General features: G+C 41.2%; 1 protein-coding gene across 2 annotated transcripts; it reads right to left on the bottom strand.

Annotated features, from left to right (window-relative positions):
- Positions 1-679: 679 nt before the first annotated feature.
- WIPI2 (WD repeat domain, phosphoinositide interacting 2) lies at positions 680-26,397 on the bottom strand. Of its 2 annotated transcripts, none has more exons than XM_069870409.1 (12): positions 26,151-26,397; positions 16,692-16,774; positions 12,105-12,274; positions 10,784-10,880; positions 10,117-10,214; positions 9,580-9,672; positions 8,715-8,785; positions 7,675-7,782; positions 6,757-6,921; positions 5,691-5,798; positions 4,425-4,555; positions 680-3,594 (listed from the first exon to the last, which is right to left on the bottom strand). In XM_069870409.1, the coding sequence occupies exons 1-12, from the start codon at positions 26,222-26,224 to the stop codon at positions 3,482-3,484; spliced, it is 1,311 nt and encodes a 436-aa protein (XP_069726510.1). In that variant the 5' UTR covers positions 26,225-26,397; the 3' UTR covers positions 680-3,481. The 2 variants fall into 2 exon arrangements, with proteins under 2 accessions (XP_069726510.1, XP_069726511.1); XM_069870410.1 differs by having other exon boundaries at positions 4,458-4,555.

Genomic DNA, 26,397 nt, shown 5'->3' with positions numbered 1-26,397 from the left:
CCAACCGCTTTCTGCTTTTTACTTCCTCCTCCTCTGCCAGGCCCAGCCTTTAACTGCTAGATTTGTATCTATCAGTTGTATTTTGGAAACAGTGACATAAGAAGAGACGAGTGCAGATAAAGGCTTTCTGCCTCAGAACTTGAAGTACAAAGAAGGGTAAACAGATGTTGAGACAGCAGAGTATGCACACTCACTACCTGTCTGCGCATCAGGAAAAACAGCGCTCTCTCCCTACAATGCTCACTGGGAACAGATCCCACTGCAGACTAAGACCTGAGTTCAGGATTCCAAATTTACGTGCTCCTTACCCCCCAGCTTTGGTTGTTTCAGGTGTCTCCCTCTGCCCCCGACCCTCTACAGAGTTAAAAAGCCATCAAGCAGCACAGTCCGTATCTAGAGTGAGACACAGTCACAGAACAATTGCTGTCCTTCCACAGAAGGCCTGTCTAAAATGAGAGGGGCTGGACAGTTGCTCCCACATTGTAGGACCCTAAGCCCACAGCTACAGCACAGGGTTAGAGCCTCCTTGGCTTACGCTGGGGAATCCAGGCCTGGGAGACAATCAGGATAGAAATCTTTAGACATTACCTGATCCACAGAGCCCAGAAGTGCGATCATGTGCCCCATATACAGGTGAGGATGCAGCTGCAAACAGCATTTCTGTTTTTTTTTTAAAAAAAAACAAAACAAAAAACCAAAAGAAAACATCTTTGTGTCACAGGGATGAAACCCCAGCCTGAAAGGCTTCTAACTTTGGTAGCACACCACAACAGGGTGGTTACTGAGAGCCTAAGGCCATCAGAAGGAAACGGTATTAGTCACATTTTATCTGAGGAAAACTTTCTATCCTCATGCAATGAACTTAAGACAACCACTCTTACATGAAACCACCTGCCCCACCCTATCAACTCCATCCTGGTCATTAAGTATTTTTAAATAGTATTTTTATAGTAGTATTTTCTCTCTCTAAAGATTTTTTTTTTTCTCCAGTTACAACAACAACCAAAAGATAGATGACTACTTCAACTGGCTTCCAGCTCCTACTTAGAAGAGTAAACCAAGCAGGGCATATCAGTTGAGCAACGTGCAGCTCAGGTGCAGACGCATACTACAGCACGTGGAAGACACAAAACACTGAATGTGGGATCTTCAACTTGCCTGTGGAACATAAGGCGTGAAAGCTAAGAAGGGGGTAAACTTAGTATGACACACGTTCTCAGTTTTTAGCAGTAATTACACGAAGGGGTATATCTTGCTATGTAAGACTGTCTTTGTTACGCTCGAGTTGTAAAACTTGTGTGCTTAGCAAACCTGTGTTGCTTAGGCATGTTTGCTGCTAACTCTGCTTGTGGAGCCTATGCCAAGTCTCCAAGTATGTTATCAGGAATGTCACTAACTTTACTCTGGAACAAGCAGACATCTGACAGCTCTTGGGTGGTTGAGTTTGTCAAACCTCACTGACCTTGTGGTTACTTCCAAACTTGTATTTTACTCCGCAGTTACGAGCTCCACAGCAAAGCCGACAGCACTTGCAGCAAGAAAAAGGGTTCACTCCAGGCCATGGAATTTAGTTGTCAGCCACAGCCTAAAGTCAAGAGGCTATGTGAGATTTCAGCATGGCTCAGTGGTTTGCTTTGAATGTACTGGGTTCTGCAGAGGACACCTTAAGGCACTCCAGCCAGCTACTTAGGACAGACAAGGGCTTCCAGTGAATAAACAAGCCCGATCCCTTCTCTACCACATGTGCTCATTTAAGAGCATCTTTCACTTAACATGGACTAACAGCAGCCTCACTGATACAAGCAGCTTTCTTGGCAGGAAAACCACCATCTTCCACGCTTTCAGAGGAAGCCCACACAGGACTTTGGGGACAAAGACCACTGCCTGCTCTTGCCCGAGAGAGGACTCTAACAGTACCAAATCCTAAAGGCACATCACTGTCTAGCTGTGGCAGGCAGCTCACGCGTAGCTGGAGTGCTCCATCACTGTCCTCCTCCTGAGATCTACATTTTCCCTGTCTTTTTATTTTCATTTCTTTGCAGTCAGTAGAGGAAAAGGAAGCAACCCACAATGATCCACAAAAGGCAAAGCAGGCTCATTTTGGCAAAGAAAAGTAACACGCACCAAGTACTTCGCTAACGCTCACTGTTATCTAAGACTTAAGAGAAGGCACGTTACAACCCTAAATATAGTCTGCAGCACTGCTCAGCCTTGGAAAGCCCTAGCCAGGGTCAGGGCAGGTATGGATTTATTCCAAAACTGCCAAAGAGACAACCAGTCCTTAGAGTGGGTCACAAGAGGTACTCTGATGAAAGGGAAAATAAAAAATACAAATAAAAGAAAAAAGCATTGTTATCAAGAAAATTAATATTTCAAAATCATTCATATTTACATCAGTATCTGGAAAAAAACATGAACCTTCACTGCCAGAGCAGTACACTCAGCTCCAGCCTGTCAAGAGGCAAGAACCAAGAGCAATGCCTTCCAGCTGAAAACCTTAAAGCTGTTAAGAGTGGGGCTGCCACACTTTACAAGGACTTTCATCCATTCTGACAGAATCCTTGCTTTGGATAATTTTTTTTTTTTAAATAAAAAAAAGTATAAAAAAGGTTATTGCTACTCTGCCAAGCAAACAGGACAATCTATAGGAGAGAAAGAAAGTGCATTCCAAGTCTTCTCTAAAAAACCCGAAAGCTTGTCAGCCACTATGGGCTACAGATAAGTAGACCAAGTACTAAAGGTGTAAAAACCAGTCTCTAGCAATTCCTTCATTCTAGCTTTCTTCCTGCAGCAACTCCTTTCTTCCTTGTGAAGGCACTTTCTAAGTTCTATATATCATTACACAGGGAAACACTTCCAGTTTTCCATCTCAGCAAACAGAACAGTCCCACAAATACACAACATTCAGAAGGAATTTTAATTAACAAAATGGTCCAGGAAATGGAAGGGAGAACCCAAAAATAGGCGATTGCATTTGAAAGGTTGCATGTCAGTCACTAGGTATGCCTGCAAGCCCATGCTCAGGAAACCATTTGGACCTTTGTCAGTGCAGAACCAGTCTCAGCTTCCAGAACCACTTCTCTGCTCCTTCCTTATATAAGCTAAATATTATATACATATATAAAAAAAATACAAACTTGAGTTTGTTATAAAGTGGCTTCTCTCTCCCCCCTCTTACGCTTGCTTGGCACATGAACGCATGCAAAGCTAGTAGGCTCCGAGGGCTGCACAAACAGCAGGTTTTGGCAACAAAAAAATAAACACAGCTAAAATAGATAAGCAAGATTAAAAGCCACTGAATTGAAAACCATATATTTTTCCAATTGTATAGAATTAGAACTACAGCTACAACTTAAAACTGTAAGAGTCTGTCATCCTCTCTCCCAACTCATGTCACAGTTCATAGCAGCATAACACGAGATTCCTCAAGAAACATCAAGCCAGTGTTCTCTGCTTCAGGAGTGAGTTCACAGGTCAAAGTTTAGTCTGTCCGAAGGATCATGGGAGGATGCTCACTGTCTTCATCCAATCTGAGTGAGTTGGTTTCGTCTTCCAGGCAAGCTCCACCCACGGCACCCAGGTCATCCGTATAGGCTGGAGAGAAAAGAACAAATTGTTGGGGTGGTCGGCCGCACAAAATAAGGCTTGGATCTAAAGTGACTGGTTAGAGCTGAAGCACTAGAGATTATGTGCAATGGTTTCACTGCCACCCTATGTTTGTTTTAATTATGACCACGTTTCTCCCAGCCAAGAGCTGCTTATGATCAAAATTAAACTCCTCTGTTTGTGTGCAACATGTACTGATGCTCTGGGCAGGCTGATGCCTTTCTTCCTCTCCGCTCATGCATTATGGCTGCAACTGCAGTTCTGATGCTATAGGTGCCGACTGTCCTTCCTCTGCAGAGGCACTAACCCGAGGGCCATACAAAGATGGGAAAAGCTCCACTGACTTAGAGAGCTGCAGCATTAACCAAGTTCTCGGCCTCTCGATTTAACAGAAGAGTGAATCAGGCTAAAAGGTCACTGTTCCCATAAAGGAATGAAAAGGGCATTTATTCACCTCGTTAAAAAATGAGGAGGGGGCTATAATTCAGATGCTTTGCACAAGGTCTGGGTGCAGAACTCCTGTATGAAATAATTCCATTAAAGCATCTCAAGAACCATTTGGCAAGCACTGCAACTATCACTACAGTAACCAATCACAATTTGAGACAAAGTTCTATCCAGAAAGTAGCAAAGATGGGTGATCTATCTACAGGAAGCTACTGTACATCACAGGGGCTCTTTGCTACTGCTCACCAATGCTCCACATCACACCCGCAGTTAGGAAAAGCTCAGCGTTGAAGTAGACGAGCTCATGCAGCCATCTAGAAAGAAGCAATAGGCAGAGGTGCGCTCTGCCCCTTTTCCAGCCTTCTCCTTACCATGCCTTGTGGGTGAGGAAGGCACATATGTACCTTTAGTCACAGCGGTACTGTACGTCTGCGCTACCAACGGCCGGTCATGGGATGCAGACTCTAGAATCTCGTTGCCTGGCTCCATGCTGCCATCAAGCCTACCAATCAAAGAGAGATTAACTGGAGAGGTGATCTACCTGGGCATAGTACAGATTTAGTTGACAGTTACAGAGGAATATCTCGTGAGATGTGCAAGAGTAATACATATACAGATGCCAAAGGAGGAACCTGGTCCCTCCATTCCAGAGGACCGTCAAGAAGGCATATTACAGTACTTCGTACTTAACACTGAAGACATCAGGGACATGCTTGCCTCTGACACAGCATCTGGGTCTAAAACCTAGCAGCTGATGCTAGGAGAAAAGACTCAAAAGAAGAGTGTGATTAAAAAAAATAATAGTAACCATTCCAATCAGCAGTGTTAGACTGTCTCCAGCTCTGTCCACAGCAAAAGGGATTTCTTCATACATATACTAGAAAACCCTCTAGTGAAGGCACTAGAGCATTTCAGAAATTAGAACTCAATAAAAACTTCCCTCTATGAGGTATCACTTCATCCACAACTGAAACTATAGGTCATACCTTAAAATGTTCGGGTTTTTGACTAGTATTATAGATTGACCAAAACTGCAAACCTGAATTATCATTGTGAGTTATTGGATTTAAATCTATGACTGATCACATAAGTAATCTGAGTACGTTACCCTAGCTATTCCTGCCAAAATCCTTTGAAAAACAACAAAGCACTGCTACAGAACGTTAGTTGACTGGCCTATATGCAAGGAACTTCAGTAAGGACACCAGTAGAGAAAACACAAATAAACTTATAGGCCAGATTCCTCCTCTGTAAAGTCTGAGTAACATCTTTCTCTCATGTCTGTAACTGCTTCATTTATTGATGAAGAGGATGGTGTCAGACATTAAATTACTATTAAGGAACTCAACTCAAACTGCCAAGTAAGAGGAAACAGGATCATACAGCTAACAGCGATTGATCCTTCACTGCAACTTGATGGTGTTAAGTTTCCACTGGAAAAGCAGTGCTTAGTGTAGAAGATGCTAGGAAAGAAAATATGAGGGGGGAGTTCTGAAGCTACTTGGTCATGTCATCAGTCTGGAAATTAAAGAAGTGAGTAATTCCAAGTCAGACTTTTGCAGAACAGAACTGAGTTTAAGAACAAACTGGATTTTGTGAGGAAATGTGATACAAGAGTTCAACTAACGTGGACTTACTTGTGCTGCTTCATTAGTGTGCATTCTCCTCCTTCTTGGGGGTCTAGGTTGTACATGTAGAGGTACCCATCAGCAGCTCCCACCAATAATCGAGGGATCTTCTGGATTCTAGAAAGGTAATGAGAACTTAAGGAAGTACACCCTCCTCTCCTTCCATGATTTTAAGCCATTTTTTCTACGCTGTTGCTTGTAGACAAGGAACACTTAACATTTACACAGAACACCCAGGAAAGAATTGCGTGTAAAAATAGTAAGGCATAGTCACACTTTGGAGCTAGGGGGATACCACAGGGATCAAGCAACTTATGTATAACCCTGTAAAACAGATTCAGAAGTTACCTTCCCGTTATCAAGTTTTATGCAGCTCCAGAGACAAATATTCCATCAGGAAGTATTTACTTAATTCAGAAATGTTAAAAGGCTTAATTACTGTTTAAAGGGTGCTTTGAGATGAGAGGAGTGACAGTAGAGACATGAAGGTCAATTTAGCCTAAAAACTATACATAAAACTCCCACAAAATAAGTTTACTACTGCTCAGCTTATTGCCTTGGTGGCTGCACCAAATGGGACCTGCCTTTGGTGAAGACAGCATAAAGACTAGATTTAGTCCTCAAAATTAACTTTAACGAACTCTATGCTATTTTAGGGAGAAGAGTAACATTAACTTGCTTTCAAAACCAGAATTGCCCAACTCTGAAAGTCACTAACACACCATACAGTATCACTCCTCCTAACACTAATGGAAGCAAACACCACCAGCCCATGTGCCTTTTCGCCACATCGTTCTTTCAAAATTAAATGATATCTTTAAGCAACACTTAGAAATAGCCTATTCTCACCCAAATATTATGCTTTTCCCTCCTTTCCTCACAGGACTGTGAGGTGTTAGCTCTAACACATAGCTTTTTAACTGGAAGAGGCTTTGCAATGATTACAGGGGATCCACCACCCTGCGTGCTCCCTACTTTGCTGGAGATGAAGTTACATTCTACAGTGTCAGTCTTTCCATAGTGCAGCGTGGCAACCCAGCAGGGTGGCGAGTGCAGGCTCAATTTCTTTACTCACGTGGCAAGTGCACAGATGTTTTTGTGCCCACAGAACGGCAGGCGGACTGTAGCAAAGGCTCTACCCTGGTTGAACATTTCTGTTACTTGAGAGGGCAGATAGTTTGTTGAGGCCATCAGCACTCTTCCAAAATAACCTGTCCAGGTTGTAGGCTCTTCCTGAGGTCTGCAAGTCAGAAGTTAAAAAATTGACCAACTTTGCTTTCACATTAGAAAGGTGCGTAAATACTTTGGAACATGTATTTTTAAAGATATTAAGCAGCTATTTGTTTCTCTTCACAAATTAACACCCTTGTGAACTCTAATACACTGCATTTAGGCTACAGGGTACAGTGTGTGGTAGAGTACCCTCAGCATGTTATTTAAGCATGTTTGATTGTAAACCGATACTTCTGCTTATAAAACTACATTTCATAAGGTTCATTATACAAGAGCAAGATCTACTGGAAAGCACTACACTTCAAGATTTTAGTCACCTGTTTATCACTAAGCAAATCATTGTTTCCAACAACTTCCACAGAAGTGCAAGACTGCTCTCTCAAATATTCTTATTTCATTATCTCTGGCCTTTTAAAGCCCTATAAGCATCTGGAAGGCATTACTAAGACAGCTCTTCCCATATGGGTGTCACAAGAGGTGAAACACAACTGAAAACGTTAAACTACTCCATATGCTTCTGCCAACAATGGCAAATTTCTCTTCTGGCAAATAGAAAAAATATTTCTGCTGAAGAACAGCATACAGCTCAGCTGCAGTTGCTGATTCATAAATGACTTCTTATGCCCCTTACTTTATAGAAGTGTTCAAAAGAAGACTGTCCATGCTTTGAAGAACTCGTATGTTGAGTATAATTGATTTTAAAGCCTTTTCCAAAAAAAAAAAAAAATTAAAAAAATTCTAAGGCACTTTTGAAACATACTTTTCTTTCACAGTCTCAAGTTTGAAGATATGCACCGTCTCTGTGTTACTGGATGCAGACAGAAACATGCCATCCATGCTGAAAGCCAGTGAACAGATGCTCACACACCTAGGGGGTGGGGAGAAAATAAAGGACAAATAATGAAGCACTATTTTTGACATTCTAGTACTGTACCAATTGTTGCAAGAAGAAAGCTAGTCTTAACTAACTCATGGGAACTGACTATTCAGGGGATATTACTTCTCCATTTTGGTAGGTTGAAGCCTTTCTGCACATTCATCACTATGGAGCTCCATAATGTTCACACAAGCTGTAATGTGAGAGCCGGGAGGAAATGTGGCTGCATGGTAGACTCACCTGCTGCTCTTCTCCTGTCACTGATTGCAGGTGACTTATAAGCCAAAGTATTTGGCTTAATTAGTAATTAAGCAGATTTCTCAGTCACCACTGCTTTGCAAATAAGAAAAAAAAAAAAAAGAACATTTCCATAGTAAGCATTAGGAATTCTCTGATATCTTCTTAAAGCACCTCAAGAGTAGGATCTCCATTAATGATGTTCAACTCTGATGTATACCAGATATGGGGGTTGATTAGCAACAACCTGAACTCAGTCTTGTCTCTGTATAAAGTACAGTAGAACTACAGAGCTGCTACTACCACAAATCACAGTACTGTTTCACAATAGCCATCAATGATCACAGCACTAGGAGGATTTAGAGGAGTGCAAGAGTATTAGGATGTACTGCTTCCAATTGCCGTAAGAATACAATCTATCTTACAAAGGTGACCCACTTAAAACAAGTTCCCTCACCAATAAATTTTTAAAAGGCAAGAGAGAGTACAATTCTGACAGGACTGATTTGTAGAATAGTCAAGTCCAGAAGAGTGAATTGGAAGATGTTCAAGCTGAAGCTCTTATAAGCAGAGGCAGGGATGAATGAAGACAAAGGGAAAAATCAGAATGCTGACTCAATTGCAGAACATACTGGAAATCTACTCTAAGGAATAACTTTCAGATAATTAGCCCAGCTGAACATTACCTCTTCACTCCCCTTCGGAATTCAAAGAGTTTTTGTCCCTCTGGAATGGAAAACACCCTTATTACTGTCCCCTGCAAAGACAAAAAAAATCCAACATTTCTCATTTCAAGCTCACTCACTGCGTATTAGCTCTAGTGAGCAGAGTACAACTATAAGCAGCAAACCATTTTGCTGTTAACTTATTGCTGTGGATGCACACCACATACTAGCATGAAATTTTTATGGAGCTTGATCGTAGGATGTGTTTGAAGAGCAGAGAAACAACAAGAGGTGGGAGCCACTTATGCAGAGAACAAGCTATGCATCAAGAACAGCTCTTTGTCATATTTGTTCATGAAAATGACCACACTAGACAAGTACCCCAAGTACAGTCACCTGGATGTCTTTTGTGCCTTTATCAGATGCCATCAGTTACACCTTTATAGTCTAAGCTTATTATCCAAAGAGAAGAGGCTTCCAACTTGCTAATTTATAACTCAGACTGACAATTTGTCATCACGTGCCCAAGATTAGAGATACCTCCCTTTACTCTGACTTCAGCTGTCTTGTTTTCATTAGGAAGACAGCATCAAAACAAGACAACTAATAAGTATCCTGCATTAAAGGGAGAAACACTTAGAGGATTGCCCTGATTAAAGAAATACATTTTAATCTGGCTGTAAATAACCTTATTATCCAACGCTGCACAGCACAGAAATTGTGTGAGATATCATTAACAGTTCTTAACTTAGATTTGCCATTATAACCGTAAGCCTTCTTTTTTGGCACTTGTGCAAGGACTTGTGTATGCTTAAGCTTACTTAAAATGCTTTGAATCAAATTAAATTTTTATCAGTGCCGACAAGTCAATAAAAAGCCACCTTACCTTTTCTGATGCAGTGGCAAGTTTAGTACCACTTGCGTCAAATGCCAAAGCAGCCAAGGGACTATCATGAGCTGGGATCATATTAGCAGCTCTCTGCAGGAGTGAATCAATAAAACAGAACCTTAGTACAGTACAGGTTAAAAGCTACATGTCTGCAGCTTAAAACTGCATATTTAAGAGCACTCAAGGAAAATATGGGTCTTATTTTATGTACAAAGCTTCAATATTTGTTTTAGTAACTGCTAAGTACATAAAATTATCACTGAAGCACGTGCATCAAGAGTACAAGCAGTAGAAGGGCACTTAAAAGACAGTTCAAATAGAAATTACTCTGCTCCACCCATTTGCACAACTCTACTTATCAAATCTAATATTAGTGTCTGCATTTTCTTTGCTGACGTTCTGTGAAGCCTGACTCTAAGAGACACACAGATTCGCATTAGTTAGCAGCGCCCAGTAATTCCTGTCTGAGCAAGTTAAATAATTTCAAAAAAATGCATCTTTAGAAGCAGAAACAACATTCATGAAGATCCTCACCAGATTGATGGTATCAAAGACTTGTACTTCTCCAATAGTTGCACTTCCTGGATAGGCCAGGTAGCAATTATCATTGTTTATTGATAAAGCACACAACCCTAAAAGGGATACAGAAACAGAGTTCGGAAGAGGCACGTTCCGATCAAAATATTACAAAAGATAACTGGAACTATCCTCACATGTATCAACAGAAACAGAGTAAAGATGAGTAATCTCAGCGTTAACCTATAACCTACTCAACTATTTAACATAAATTAAAGTTTAACATAAAGTAGAAAAGGAAGAATTCCAATAGAGCTACAACAACTGATTAAGCAGTAGAATTTCCCACGTCTGCCATGACTCCTAAAGCACTAACCTGACAAAGCCTTTATCTATACCAAGCGCTGGCAAAATCAAATTTGTCACTCTACTACTACTTCCTAACATTTCAACACATGCACTCTGGGAGACTAAAATACTGGTAAGATGCCGCTTAAGGTAGAGTCTATTTGCCCTCAAAAACCCCACCTGGATTAAATGGGTAGGCTTTATGACAAAAATTGCATATATTTGGTTGTTACTTTTATTTGAGAATGGAATTAACACTGCAACAGTTCCTGTAGGAAATGTCATATGTTGACACAGAATGCACTTTTCAGAGTTATGCTAACTCCTGTCAACATACCTGCAGGATTGGGAGGCGTCTCCCTGATTGTGTGCAATACCTTCATGTCTCGTATGTTGTGTATGTAAAGAGACTCTTCCAGACATACTATCAGCCTCTAGATATGGGAAAGAGGATGAAATGCTGATATCAAACTGGAGTCTATATTAATTTAACAATTCTAAAAAAAAAATAAAAATGTATCCACAATGCAGTAGCTACCTTCCAATAGAGAAAAGGTCGTTATCCACCTGATGGGAAGAAATAAGAGTCTGACAGAAGATACACAAGTTACACCCTCTTGACGAGGCCTCAACAGTGCAACACTACACTCGATCACATGAACTGACCAGTGCGCTTGACTTCTTTCAAACACACTAGTGTAAATTGATTTAAATGAAAATTATTTACATTACTAGTTTAACTCAGCAATCCAGAAACTTTCATTTAAAGCTACTTAATTCTTACTCTGTACCTGCCCTTACATATGCATTTCCTCCCCTTTAAAGGCCAATTCACATGTGGAAACAATTTTCTGCTTTAGCAAAACAGAAAAAACATGCAAGAAATTTTTAACCACTTATGGAGCTTATTAACCATTTGTGAGAGGCTTTTTTTTAAAAAAAAACTTTTACGTTCTTCAACAGCTCATTTACACTTTTCTAGACTATATCTGGATGACTAACAAGAAGTAACTCATTTAATGCTACACCTCTATATATCAGAGATCTATTAGCTTATGATTTTATGATCTATTCCCTTATGATTTTAAACAGAAATCCCATCCTCCCAAAACCTGATTTTGCAGGTAGGGATGGGCACCAAGATTTTTTTTCTTCAGATTACGTTCTCTCTGCTTTGGATGAACTGGTTGAAAAGAGAAATCTACTTCCAGAATAGCCTGCAAATGATTTAGTAAGACAGCAAGCCACAGTTCAGCGATTTTTTTTTTTAATACTGTATTTAAAACTATAAAAAGTTAATAGATAACAGCTCTAGGTTTAGGCCTGGAAAGAAACTGTCAGTTTTGCATACATTTAGGATCACAGAATGAATGATTCAAACTGGGAGGGACCTCAGGAGGCCTCTAGTCCAACCTTCTACTCAAAGGATTCCCAGCTCAGCCGGGGCATTTTGCTAAGCAAATACATAAAAACAGAACAAAAAATATTTGACCAAACAGGAGTACTGAGACACCATACAGAAGCTACATTTGAAAAAGTACAAGTTAATTTCAAATAGCAATTCTGTCACCAAAGGAAGAGACATTAATCAGCAGAGGAAGTTCCAGAATAAATCCACAACCCCTTCCTATGCTTTCCTAGTCAAAATTACCACTTACCTGTCTGTTGAGTTTGACTGCCAAGATGGTGTTGGAGTAGCTGTAGTTGCAAATCTCTGTCCCCTTCTTAAAGTGACAAACTTTCAGCTTGCGTGGAGCTTTAAGGCTAACTATGGCCACCAGACTACTGGAGAACAGCCTCTCCACAATGCACACATCTTCCGTGTCAGCTGAGGAACCACAATAAGAAGGCAAAAAACCCAGGGAGATTTCAGGGAAGAATGAAGCACATCAACAGGAAATACTGTCTAAGAAAATACAGTCTAACACCACAAACATTCTGCCACAACAGCTCAAAGTAGAATACATAGCAGGTTTTTAAAGCAGAAAATCCACACAAATATTGATTTATAAAGACTGCCCACCCCAGTGCCATGCCAGTTTATGCTTCAGAACACAGCGTCTACTCCCCTCCACCCAAGATCCAACAGAACAAAACCCCGAAGATAAAAAAAAAAAAGCAAACTGTCAATTTCCAGACTCTTACAATCTTCTCTTATCTCTGCAGAAGCAAGGCAAGCAAAGGTTTTGGAGTTTATTAGGGCATGTGTGGTTTTTGTTTCATTTTTAAAGCCATACTACGTATGGAAGGGTCCCTGGAGAAACTCCAGGGGCTTTGGTCACCACACATCTTCATGAATAAAGAAACGTTAATGTACTCAAAGAATCTGGTAAACTCATTTGTTTTAAGACTGCTTCAGCCATTTATTAGTAATATTTATTTTTTATTTCTACATTTATCTGACAATCCCCCAAAGTACAGGCATCACCAAAGCCCTGCGTGTATGCACAGCCATAAAACAGCATTACTATCATCATACTACAGTATTGGACCATGCTGGTAGGTGTCCAAGTCCTGGCATGTGTGCTTCCCACTCCCACCCCCTGAAGCTCCCCTCCAGAAGCCCCAGAGACACGACGGACATAGTTCTCACAGCATCAGAAAGCTGGAGACAGTTCTACCACTCTCTGCAGCTTACCCGCAGCTCCTGGCTACATCTGTCCTTCCGTTACAGAACTAAATCAAGACAGGCTTGATTCAACTTGGGCCTTTGGCCTTGATCCATGGAACAACCAAACTTTTCAGAAGTCAGTATCTGGATTAGCTCAATGCTTAACACATTCCAAACCATAAAACCGCAAGTAAAAAAAAAAAAAAGAAAAAGCTTATTTCTGAAGGCTTCTGTTTTGGCCAAGAGACATACTAAATAACTGGGACTGTTCTCATCCCCAATGACAGAAATTCCCTGCAAAAAAGTTCTGCCCAGCATTCTCAGCATACGACAATGTCATCACTGTGTGACATGTCTGCTTTGAAAGTGCTTTTTCTGGGCAGTTTTTTTCAAGAAAAAGAACAGAAAATATTTAATGGTCTACATTCTTCTGAGAGAATGAGAGAAACAGTCTCCACAAGGAAAAGGAACAGGTTTACACTAAGCATTTTCGGTTTTCTATGCAACATAGTTGACTTCTATCTAAATCTTGTATTTAATACAGTACTTTTCCAGAAAGGACAGAACAGCTCATAGAGGCTTTGAAAACTCAATTTCCTTTTGCAACTGGGATAATGCATTTCAGCAATGACTTTGTTTTCAAGGAACTGTTATCCATTTTCCTGACGCCACACACAACACATGAAAAAGAAATACAGAAATGTGCTTCAATAAATGTATGCACAGGTTTTCAGCTGCAGAGATGCATGTTCCTTGAATCAGACAAATAACATAAAAGATTCTCAACTGCTTTGTAGTACAGGTTATCAGCTTTCCATCTAAGCCTAGAGTCCTTCAGAATAATGGCACCCTTTTAACAAGGGTCAGAAGACCAACAGAGAGACCCAAAACCCATCAGTCTGATGGCGCTCTGCTCCTGGGCGAGCACAGCTTTCTCCCTCTTCGGAGGCAACTGTGTTAAGACATAGAGCTTCTGGGATTTTTTACTTTTCCAGGCAGGCGGAACTGGTATTTCAGAGGAACAGCAGCAGATTCAGATGGAAAAAGCACTGTCCTGGGCTGGACTGATGGGGAGTGTCAGCAGCAGGGAAGGCACACAGGGAAGAACACTATCAAGAACTAAGCAGTCACAGACAGAAGAAAGAACTTTCAACAACGAAAACTCTTAAAAGGTATAGACAACCCTTCAGTCTCACTATAAAAAGACTGACTACAATACCTTTAAAGAAAGGCTTTGTGATGGGCTTTTAATTAAATTCACTTGAAAAATACAAGCTACACCTCCATTCCTTTGTCTTCCCCTAACAGGAAAAAGCGATAAAATCTCTTCACAGCTGCCAAGTCAAGCGTGCTTCCTGAGGAGCAGCAGCATGCCAGGCTACGCTGCACATCCTACGTTCAGCTGACCTGAATTAATCATGAGTTTAGAAGCACTAGGTAATTCCTATAACAATGCTGTTAATTGCAGGGTTTTTTCCCCATCTGTATTTTCTCCTTTGCTCTACATGAGTGAGCACTGACAGAAACTCAGATTCAAAATACAGTAGGAACAACAAGAAGAACAAATGCAAAATGATTTAAGTACCATCAGCCCAAGAAGAACACGCAAATACGTAACAGGATTACAGATTCATAAACACAAGCGTGTAGTATCACAGACGAGCTGGTTAGAACCAGCTAGATTATGATCAGCTGGGCTTTTATTGCAGTTTTAATCCAAGAATATGAACCACATTATAAGCATTCATTAAGCCTTAAAGCATTCTGCAATCTAATTCTTCGTTTTACAGGGAGGGGGGGTGGGTGTCAACTCAGCTGGCAGCCAGGCAATTTGTCGAGTCACAGTAGAAGTCAGCAACAGGGGCAGACAAAGAAACCTCCCATTCTCTTCGCTCCTTCTCTCAAACACAAAGATGGCTAGGATATATTCTATAGTTTACTTTAGACACCTACACAAGAACTGGCAGATCAATCTCAGATGAGAGGGAGGGGTCCTTAAAAGTGCTTGCTCCAAACAATACAGTCTTTAGATCCACTTAAACTAAACTGTGAGGCAGGAGGCATATGTCTGGGAGGCCTCAGGATACCTTTCCTTGTGGGAAGGAGATACCAAATACATAGGAAGCCCTCTTCCCCCATAACAAGTTTTAAACAGGTGTGGTTTGCAAGCCCCAAATGGGAAACTATTTAATTGCATACAAAAAGTATGCAGTTAATATAAAATATTTATATCTTCTGCAGACACTGCATGGCCCATGAGCAAAGGTCAAGACAGGCTGGCTTACTCAGGTCAAACCATCAAATTTTCCAGTTAATGTTACCTCACATTCTGTGCTCTACATATTTGGATTTAACATTCATGGAAGAAAAGACTTACAACATCAAAGACATTAAGCCAGTACAGGCATCCCAGAACGGTCTGAAGACAAGACTGGAATCAGCAGGTCTAAATTCTAATCCCAGTTGCTTTATCAGCCTGTTGCAAGATTTTGAGCAAGGCACTTTATCCGGTCTGTACTTTTTAGTTCACAGACTACCTTGCAGAAGCAGTCTTGCAAAGTTCAGTTTGTTTATTCAGCGTCTTGTGTAACAGGAGTCATCTTCACTGAGTCTCCTCGGAGGAGATTGGGCCAGATACTGTAAGCGCCTCGCATACTATAGAGGTCAGGAACCTAAACTCAACGGTATAAAATGGAGTTCAAGTCACCAATTAACCAGTACAACCAGACTGTGACTCAAACAGTCAGAAACAGCTGAAACAATTTAACCTGACCACAGGCACCCAATTTGAACCTCACAATTACTTCATTCCATTGACTGTATACAGAACCAGGCTGCAGCCACAGATAATAGGTGATGTGAATCACACACCATTTTCAAACTTAAGATGCCACACAGTCAGGTCACTTAAGGAACGAAGTGTGAAGACAACTCAGTTGGGCAGCATGGTACACTGGGATTGTACTATAAACGCTGACATCGCAGCTATTGGTACCTTTGTTCACATGGAGTTTATGAATGCTGTGCCTGACTATCCTCACTTATTAGCACCTCAAAAAAGGGAAGTCAATGAACTGCTGGCAAAACAGGGGATACCACTTCTCCCCATCTCATATCCTATTTAACTGTGATCGATATTGAGAAATTATGGAAATTTGGATTATTCACTCTTTTGGGTGAGTAACCCTACAGCTACCATGCTAAAAAAGTATTTTTCTAACAGCAAATATTAAGATTAAAGAAAAAGATAATCAAGGCTTTATTTGGTAACCATATATTAGTGGTTGTCTGCCCCAACAGCCAGTATAAAGACCCAAAATTCACCCTTTCACACCAGTAAATTCTTTTTTGTCCAGCTCCTACATGTCCTGGGTATTGGACATAAAACTAGAAAAGCAAAGAGTTCTTCTCATAGCTCTTCCAAATTTCACAATGTATCACCTACATTTAAGGACAGAACACTGATATATAGTTTTACCCTGCCAGCAATCAATTATTTGTGATATTTCATCATATATTTAAGGTTCCTCCTACGTCAATTTGAAATCACCTGTAAAAAAATGAAACATCATTCTTTCCAAATTAAACCAACTGAGGTGATAAAAAGGAAGAAAAAAAAAATGGAGATACTCACTGCATTCATAGATCTGCTCTAATTTGTCCACAGAAGAAAGAGAGAAGAATTTGTAGCCTGATTTACTGCCAACTGCAAGGGATCTGAAAAAGAAATAAGCTAGTCAGGAACAAACTAAACCAGCTATGAGTTACCCTTGGGCAGATTCTGCCCCTATTCTAGAACTCCAGCAGGGCTTGCCTAGTAAGAAAAACTATAAAATTTCGACTGAAAAAGCCACAACAGACATAGCCAGCCTCCTCAACTCTGAAAAGGCCAAAGAGCTTCAGAATTACCCAGGTGTGGAATCCTGCTTCACATTTTATGAAATGACAGTTCAGAGCTTAATGTAAGCCTGCTGCCCAATTCATACCAGTTATTTCTGCACACAAACTAAAACCTTGAATGTGGAGGAAAGATGATGACTTGAATAATGTAATGCAAACCAATTACATCATTGCCTCATCATTAGAGGTGACCTCCAAGACCTTTTAAACTGGGATTGTCTGGGGATTTTTTGCTCTTTATACTGTAACGTTCCCCAACCACCTCAAAAGAGCATTCATATTAAAAAAAAAATAAAAAGGAATTAAAGACTGCCAACTCTAATTTTCTCTGGTTTTACTGATGATATTCTAGCACCCTCAGAGAACATTGTTAGTCTCAGTCTTACAAACACTCATGCCGAATCTTTGATCAGAGGTGCCCTCTTAAAAATGCTGGTCACTGATGTTACACAGATTTTAACAATAGCAGAACATTAAAAAAACCTGACTACAAACCCTTCTTTTCCTCCATTACTCAATTTTCACACTTAGCTCACAGACCTTTTAATTGCTTTTCCAGTCAGCAAAGACAGGTCTTAAATTTTAAACTAGAAAAACCTTTAGGCTTGTCTTGCAGGTCTTTAGACATCAAGGCAGCAGACAATGGCATTCTTATTTTCCCCTCCCCATGAGGAAGATGCTTTTATGCCACAGAAAAAGAAAATTAACAGCAAATATAGTTGCGTAGAAGTGTATTAGCATGCTTATAGTTCACTTAAATCTTACTGCCAAGACAAATGGAGAAAAACTAATTAAATCCCAATAAAGCGTATTTCAATATGCCAAACTGCGGCAAGTCATTCAATACAAGGCTCCAACCCAACCCTGCCAGTCAGCCTGCCAAAATGCCCTTCTGAACTCAGCCAGATGATTCTCCAATTCAGATGCACCAGCGATTATCTCAGCATTTAGAATACAATACAAATTCCTAGATTTCTTGTTCTTTCTGCATTTTTCTCTCATGGCTTCAAAGGGAGCCCTTTTTAAAATTCAAGGTACCCAGAAGATTAAAAACTATTCCTCAAATGGCTTACCCTCCGAAATTAAGATCTCAAGTTATCAACTTCTGTATGATGGTATGACCTTCTCTCTTAGAAAGAAAATATAAAATGCCACAGTCTAGTTAAGAAATTATATTTGAGAAGGTCTAAACCTCCAAATTAAAATATGCACCATCCAGGAAAGAGAACTAAGCCTCCCCAGATTCAATAACAAAGATATTAAAAAAGGCATATCAGGCTTAGAGACAGAGAAGCAGCTATAAAACAATTCTGTTGCTGCTCCTCTAAGTCACCTTAGAAATACTGAATTTAATTTTACCTCAAACAAAACCGGTACGTTCAGCAGACTGTAGGTAGTCAGTCGCCAAAGACGCTTCAGTGTTTTTCCTCAATTACTTTTTTACAACTCAATGAAAATCCAAATTCTGTGAAAAAATATTAAATAGTAATTTGGAAAAAAAAGTAATGAGTTGACTTTTCTTAGATCATCTAATGCTTCCCTCGAAAGTTTAACAAAGAATGACATTAAACCTGTCATTTCATGAAAGTAAACAGGCACTCAACTGAGTTAAAAATAACTGGTCACAAGGCTTCTTGCAGTATCTACAAAAGAGACAGGATGATTTCCTCACAGAAAATTCCAAGCAGCAGCTATCTGTGAGTGCATTACTAGGCAGAATCGATTCCTGTATTGTACTTACAGCTTTAAATACAGAATATTGCTGTATCACTGAAACCAGCAAGCAAGACCATTTTTCTCATCCTACCGACTATCTATACCTCATCTAAATAAGCTTTAGATAATACTGAAAGCCAGCTGTGTACATGATAAAAGTAATTAGACTGAGCAGAAGCCAAAATTAAAAAGCACAGAATGGACCTTTCTATCCATGGCAACTGCTTTTTGTTATTTCTTTCGGGATCAAGGTGATGAAGTCATAAATCTTTTATTTACAGAGGACAGCTCAAGTCAGTATAATTAAAGCCATTTCAGTACACAAGCATAACTGCAAAACAACCCGTTTCTCTTCTAGAAGAGCATTCTTGGGTTTGGAGAGTTTGGGTTTGTTTTGTGAGCTTTTAATGTACTCTTAAATTACTTCTTATGAAACAATTGGAAAAAGGCGTTTTATATGTAATAAGAGAAGTTGCTAGGCTGAGTTATACCAGCATAATTATAATGATTTAAATCCCCCATCTTCCCCCGCATTGATATTATACTTAAGCCCTTAAGACACCTGATAGCAATCTAAATGGCCAAATCCACAAAACAAGTATCTAGCCAAAATTACCTCACCTCTGAAAAAATGTGCAGCCATATGGGGAAGAAATATGATCAATAAGCCATTCAGCTATTGCTCAGACAGACAGTGGCCAACGAGAAGCTACTGCAGTTTATCAGAAGCTCCTTTTACAATGTGGGTGCTGTGCTTTATTATCACCAATTTTCAAAAGCTGAGAGACTGAAATTGAAAATAAAATCAATACCCCAAAAAATTGCCTTTTTTCTTCTAACATTACGTTACACACAGGTGGGTTTTTAAGCCCTATTATGTGTAGCCTCTGTTACACACCTTAGATCGTAGGCTTGGAGCTATTTCATCATCAAGATTTGTCTACTCAGTATACAATTACCAATATAGCTGTGATTTATGAAACTGTTTACTCACTTTTTTTCAAAGATAATACTGTAGCCTGAGGCAAAACTACATAAATCTTGGGAGTATTTTCAAGAGCAGCTATTGTAAATAATTAAAACTAACCTCATCAAGCGAGCAGTGTTATGAGATATTTCACACACTCATTTCAAGATGCTGACATTCACTTTAAGTGCACTCACCTACAGTGGGAAATCAGCTGATTCAATTTCTCTGGCTCTTCAGAGACAAGGATGTTTTTTTTTAGGCAGGCTAGAATCATACAGGTTTTCTTTTGCTTCTTTAATATACATACAGAAGGAAGAAAACCAGTTTTCCCGTATCATACAGGACCTTAACTACTAAACAGAAATATTCTACATTAATCAGGAAGATCCTACTAAGGGCAGCTCTCTCAAAGATTAATATCAATTGCAGCTGCAGTATAAACATGACTCCAGAAGTCATTACTGGTTTAAACAACCAGTTAATTAAATCTACTTTTGTTGCGATAGTCTCATTATACTAATGCTGCACCTCATTTCAAAACTAAAGTAAATTTCCAAAGACAAAACATTCTGTGAACAAAGGCTTATGATGAAGAGGGAGCAACAATAAGAACAGAAGAAGAAATGAAATTAAATTAGAAGAATTACTAAGCAAACTTACTACACTTTATTTCTTCCCTTCCACCCCCAATGTCTGCTGAAACCAAAGCCAGCGTCTTACAGACATGCCTCCAAAGAATGGTCAAGAATGACCATTTTGGACTGGAGCTGAATACAAAAACTCCTATGTTCAACAGATTTATCAGCAACACTCTTGACAGTTCACAGGAGATTTGTTCTTATATTAAATGAAAACCAACACAAACTTAAATCTGCTACAGCAAAAGAAGACCACACTTGCTCATCACTTAACATGCAGCAACATGCTGGGACAACAGAATGTTCATAATCCAAGTAAACATCCCTACTCTCAGGCCAAATGTCTGTCCACATTATCACACACTGAAGAACAGTTCTTCTGGCAAGCCCACCTCATCTGTCTCCACTGCAACAGCAGCAAGTAACACTACATATGACTGCTTCTGTCAGCTATCTTCCCTGAGCACAAGCACTACCTGATTGCTCTTTTCTTCCTTTTTTTGGCTTAGAATTAAAACCTCCTTGGAATAATGAGCTCTCTTGTCCTGAAGGATCATGCGTGAATGACACCTGAACCTAGGAGAAATGCAGAGAAGCGAGTGCTCAGCATCTAACCCTTATTCCTCTCACCACAAGCAGTTTGCTACAGAGACCCAAACATCATATGGTAAAGGAATCACAACACAACTTCTGCAGCATGAAGCATGCTAATACAACTTTAGGGCTAAAAGTGTTTGCTCGGAACATAGAATGAAATTCATTTAATTCTGCTTTTTTACCCAAATAAATCAGAAGGAACAGATACATGGACAGATACCTGTCACACACAACTCCACACGCAAATGAAAGCCAAGACTAAAGAAGGCCTTGCAAATAAGGCACAGACTAGTGTTTGCATTACAAGTCCAAACGCAAGGCTTGCTTACGCCCTTTCATCAGGAGTCTGTTTTCAGAACTACAGCAACTATTTTGTTTCATAGTGCTGCCTCTTAATCACTTGTTTTAAAAATTCAACTAAGACTTCTCTACAGTGTGTTGATTTCACAAGCAGGTTCTTTGGGTGGGTTTTTTTTTTCCCTTCCTATTTTACAGATACGTGTAAGCTTTGAAATGTTGAAATTATGTTTTGGGTAAAAAGTGACATACTTACACGACAGATGCCTCTTACAGGTTTTAAAGCTTGTACGAGTACACGAGGGGAGTTTAATTTTTCATAAATGTATCTGTCCTTAGTTTTAGTTCTCCCAGAAGTAACACCAACAGCACTCACGTTTAAGCAGTACTTCTCACTAAGAATCTGTTGTTAAAGAATTCCAACTACTAAAACACACCTAGCACTGAGATCATCTACAAGCTTGTGCTGCATGGTTCTGCTGGGATACCCAAATTCTGATCAGTTGACTCCTTTTTATCTGCAAGCTGGAGCTTCTGCCTCTCAATCAGAGAATGCCAGTCATGCCAAGCTGTGCAATGATTGATTCACCAGGGAAAAGGGCCAGGGCCCAAACAAGCACACCAACATCTTCTGAAAGTGACCTTCTGCATGTTTTTACTTAATGAAAACATAAAGAGAAGCCACAAACCAACTGCTTCTACTACATTATAGACAGAGTGCTTTCAGGCAGAGCCAGCCAACAATTCAAAAAACCGGTCATGTAAATAAAGCTTAGGGCAATATGGAATAAAGAGGCAAGACAAAACTTGCCGTAACATAGATAACTTTCCAAGAGACAACATCACCGTTTACAGCTTCCAAGAATGAACATGAACATAAAGTTAAGTCTGGGGAAAATAACTATAAGCAAGACAGACAATATCTGCTTCAGTCACCACAGACTCCAACAACTGGGAAAAGCAACAGCAATTTTTATGTTGACAATATGCTTCTAACTACCTGCAACCCAATATTCCCAGACTAAAAACCATCACAAGACGCACCTTCTTCCTACAGGAAGCAGTAATTAATTATCAACCCTTCATAATGCCTTGGAAAAGTTAGTTTGACACCTATTTTTTTACCATCAATGAGTACCAGTTTTTCTGGATACAAAGCAACCGGCTCTGCTGTCTAGGTAAGCAAGACACATCAGAGCACAAGTGGAACTGGCACCTTATGAAGGTAAAAACTTTAAATGTAATAACAATGCACCCATGTCATTTGTTTTCCAGTTCTGTCTGTCAGCAAATATTCTAATTACCAAACACACCTTTAAATACGATGTGAGCTCTACTGACTGGGAAGACATAAACAAAGCTTGTCTTTCACATACTGGCTGAAAGAACATACATTCATTTACCTTGCCTGTCTGGAAAAGGACTCCAGTTATTTGTAATGTAAACTGAAAATAAGTTACCTTTCTGAGGTTCAGCATGGGATAGTGTAATTCCTTCCTAATAAGTTCCTTTCAGCTCTTTCTCACCTGGTAAATGGTGATGATGGGAATATCCAGAATAGTACACTAATAAACCCAGAGAGATGACTCCTTGTCTCTCTGTTCAAGTAAGAAACTAAGAAAGATCACGGAAGAGAGGAAACAAGCAACAAATAAATTTAGTATAAGGAACTTAAATTGAGCAGAATTTAGTGGTTGTGCAAAAACTAGAATGCAACTTGGTTATTTGGGTCACTTACCAAACCAGACAAATGTTTTGGTAAGAAGCTGCTCACAAGACACCCTCAAGACTTATTGTTTTATACTTACTACTTTTCTTGGAGAGATTACTTGTGAGACACTACTAGAAAGAAGTAATATTTATTCCACATCATCCAACTGCCTCACCTGTCTCAAAGCGGCCTTTTATCCTATTCATATAATTTTGAGACGAAAAAATACCAACAGGAGCCTTTTTAAAGTTTTGTTGTTTCTGTAATAGTATCTGAAAATGCAAAAATATGCCAAGATTACAAGAAAGACTTTGTATTCCAAGACGTTGAATTAAAGATATATGGGCCATGTCTGGATCACTTAAAAATATAAATCGACAAGCTAACTTTGGTGACAATTCAACTAATCTAAAGTCTCTGTATAAAAGATCCTTATTTTTAATCTACTTGCACAATGGGCATTAGAATACTGAAGACTAAAAGAATCAGCTATAGGCATACTTTTGGATATTTATAAAAATGAAATGGGAAAAGTAATGTAGTAGCATACCTACCTGTGGATTAGCAAGAAAGAAATCATTAGCCACTTGCCCATTTTTTCCCCGAAAGCTCAAAGTTACAAACTAATCACACCTTACTCTTCCTTGAAGGAAGATTTTGAGGTGTAAAAGCCAAAGACCACCTGGATAGGCTTATAGCATTTTCACTTTCTTTTTACCTCTGTCTTGCAGAGCCTGCAGCTCCCTCGATCAAAAAGGTTTATTTGTCACAACTCAGTGATCTTGTTAACAACATCCAGCTCTCCACAGGGCTGAGGTGCAATTAAAAACAGGCAGTTGTCTTAAGGAAGGAGAAATAGTGAAGCTTTTGGATCACCAAGTTGGACAGCACAACTTAACTTAAAAACTTATATAATCACCTTTGTAAAATGCAACAGAAAGAGGTGACAGATTTCCTTAGTTATTATGACTTCTTTCATCTAATAATAGGAAAGAAATGGGTGGTATTTGAGCAAAACACAGGCATGTTTTACACACACAATGACAGCGTGAGCTCTATATAGTACTCAATGGAAAAATGTGAGAAGCTGTTGCAAAAGTCCTTGGCTTGAATCAACATACAGATAATGATTTACTTACAAATACACAGAAGACTACTGCTACCCCCCATCATTTATCATAAATTATTTACTGTTTAAGTCTCTTGTCTCAAGTCTATCCAGCTCCACTTGCTCATCTCTTCACCCCCAACAAAACCTACAAAAACAAATAGAGTATTTCTTTCTGTGATGTGACATCTCTCCTTAGTCTGGGCAGTCACCATAAATAATCTCACCTTCACAATCCCCATACGCTACAGTATGTGCTGAAGACATTCAGAGATCTCTCTTGCAAGGACAAGATATTGTTGCTGGCAAAACAAACAAGCTGTTAAAAGAAAAAACCACCAGCACACACGTGGACTGTCCTCTGTGATGCCAACCTGAGATCATTTCCTCTTACTCACTTCCTAAAACAAAACTCCTCCTTTCTCAAGAACAAGTTATTTTGGTTATTGTCCTTCAGTTTCATTTCTTAGGTATTTAAGACAGTCAAATCCTTCTCTGAAGAACCTTTAGTGTTCTAATTCCAACTATTTCTTAAGTTGAAAAATACTGCTTTTTAATACACCCCCAAAAATTAATATGCACTATGTAATCTAAACATGCTGCAATGGTTAAATAACTTACAACATGTGCAGGATGAACTGACATGAATAAATCCAACTTCAAGGACTACATGAGAAGGGCTGCTTTTCCAAAACAAAAAAAAAGCACAGGCTCATAAAAATACTTCTAATTCACGGTACACTGCTTCAAAAAGCAGATTAAAATAAACGCTGTATAAAGAAAGAGCTACAATGAGCTTCTGGATGAAGTCTTTGCACCTGCTTGAAGACTGAGGTCTTTGTGTTATTGCAGGCCCTCCTAAGAGCCAGACATCATCAAGAGGCAGAAACAGCCCTACCTTTTGCACAGCAACAGTGAGCAAAGCTTCGCAAGTACAAGAAGGAAAAGCTCCCCAGGGCAGCAGCCTGGGGAAGGGAGAAGGCAACATGTTGCAACCACAGCTCAAGCAGCCCATTAGCCCTCTGCTGCATGGCCCTATGAGACCTGCCCCACACTCTGCAGCCCCCACAAACTGGAGGGGAGGAAGGAAGCTTGTTCCATCCCTCCTTGCTGCAGTGACTAGGGTGACCTCGGCCCCAACTTGTGGTGGTGGCCGCAAAGGCTGTGGTGAAGCTCCTTGACAGAGGAAGGAGTAGCAGTAGGGCCGAGAGGAGACGTCACCAGGACAGGGAGGGGGACACACACGCTCCCCAGGGTGGAGAACACGCCCCCACACCCCCCTGCTCCCCAAAGGCCAGGCCTCCTCAGCACCCCCTGGCCACAATCCCCTCAAGTGTTGCCTCTCTGCAGCCGTGCCCCCCACCTCAGGCCGGACCGGGTCCTCCATCAGGTCACTGCCACCACCCCCCAAGACACACACCTCAGACCAGACCAGGCCGGGCCCATAGTCAGGTTGGGCCCCACCTTGGGCTCAGTTTCTTTCCAGGCAAGACCAGGGCCAACCCCTCCTCAGGCAGGATGGGAACCCCCAGGCCAGGCCCCTCCAACTCAGGCTGGACTTTCCTCCAGGTCAGGCCAGGTGGAGGCCCCCCCTCAGACCGAGTTTCTCCCCCAGGCCAAGCCAGGCGGAGCCTTCCCCTCAGACCGAGTATCTCCCCCAGGCCAGGCCAGGCGGAGCACCCTCCTAGGACCGAGTCTCTTCCCCAGGCCAGGCCAGGCGAAGCACCCCCCTCAGACCAAGTTTTCCTCCAGGTCAGGCCAGGTCGAGCCCTCCCCTCAGACCGAGTTTCTCCCCCAGGTCAGGCCAGGCGGAGCCTCCCCCTCAGACCGAGTCTCTCCCCCAGGCCAGGCCAGGGCCTGCCCCTCAGACCGAGTCTCTCCCCCAGGCCAGGCCAGGGCCTGCCCCTCAGACCGAGTCTCTCCCCCAGGCCAGGCCAGGGCCTGCCCCTCAGACCGAGTCTCTCCCCCAGGCCAGGCCAGGGCCCCCCCCTCAGACCGAGTCTCTCCCCCAGGCCAGGCCAGGGCCCCCCCTTCAGACCGAGTTTCACCCCAGGTCAGGCCAGGGTCCCCCCCTCAGACCGAGTTTCCCCCCAGGCCAGTCCCGGCCAGGGCCTCCCCCTCAGGCCGCGCTGCCCCCAGGCCGGCCCCCCCCTTACGTGTTGTCCTGGTTGAAGTTGGCGAAGAGCAGATGGCCGCTGCCGGCGTCGCCGCTCTGACTGGCCAAGTTCATGGCGGGACGGCCCTCGCCACCCCCGTCCGGCGGGGGGGGGAAGCGTCTCGGGCGGGCAGGGCAGACTCGTCGCGGCTCAGCCCCGGCCCCCGCCGCGCACCCGCGGGCTCCTCATCGCCGCCGGCCCCTTGTTTACGCTGCGGGCGGCGGAGCGGCCTCCCTCCCCCTCGGCC

This window comes from Phaenicophaeus curvirostris, chromosome 16 (assembly GCF_032191515.1).
Source record: "Phaenicophaeus curvirostris isolate KB17595 chromosome 16, BPBGC_Pcur_1.0, whole genome shotgun sequence".
Taxonomy (NCBI): domain Eukaryota; kingdom Metazoa; phylum Chordata; class Aves; order Cuculiformes; family Cuculidae; genus Phaenicophaeus; species Phaenicophaeus curvirostris.
This window is presented reverse-complemented; position numbering and strand designations above follow the sequence as displayed.

What these genes read in the sequence shown, in the direction of transcription:
- WIPI2 (XM_069870409.1), bottom strand. Translation starts at nt 26,224, where the DNA reads ATGAACTTGGCCAGTCAGAGCGGCGACGCCGGCAGCGGCCATCTGCTC. An exon ending in TCTTTGATACCATCAATCTG is followed by an intron (nt 9,673 to 10,116) that starts GTGAGGATCTTC and finishes TCACTCCTGCAG; the next exon opens with AGAGCTGCTAATATGATCCC. An exon ending in TTGCCACTGCATCAGAAAAG is followed by an intron (nt 8,786 to 9,579) that starts GTAAGGTGGCTT and finishes TTGTCTTTGCAG; the next exon opens with GGGACAGTAATAAGGGTGTT.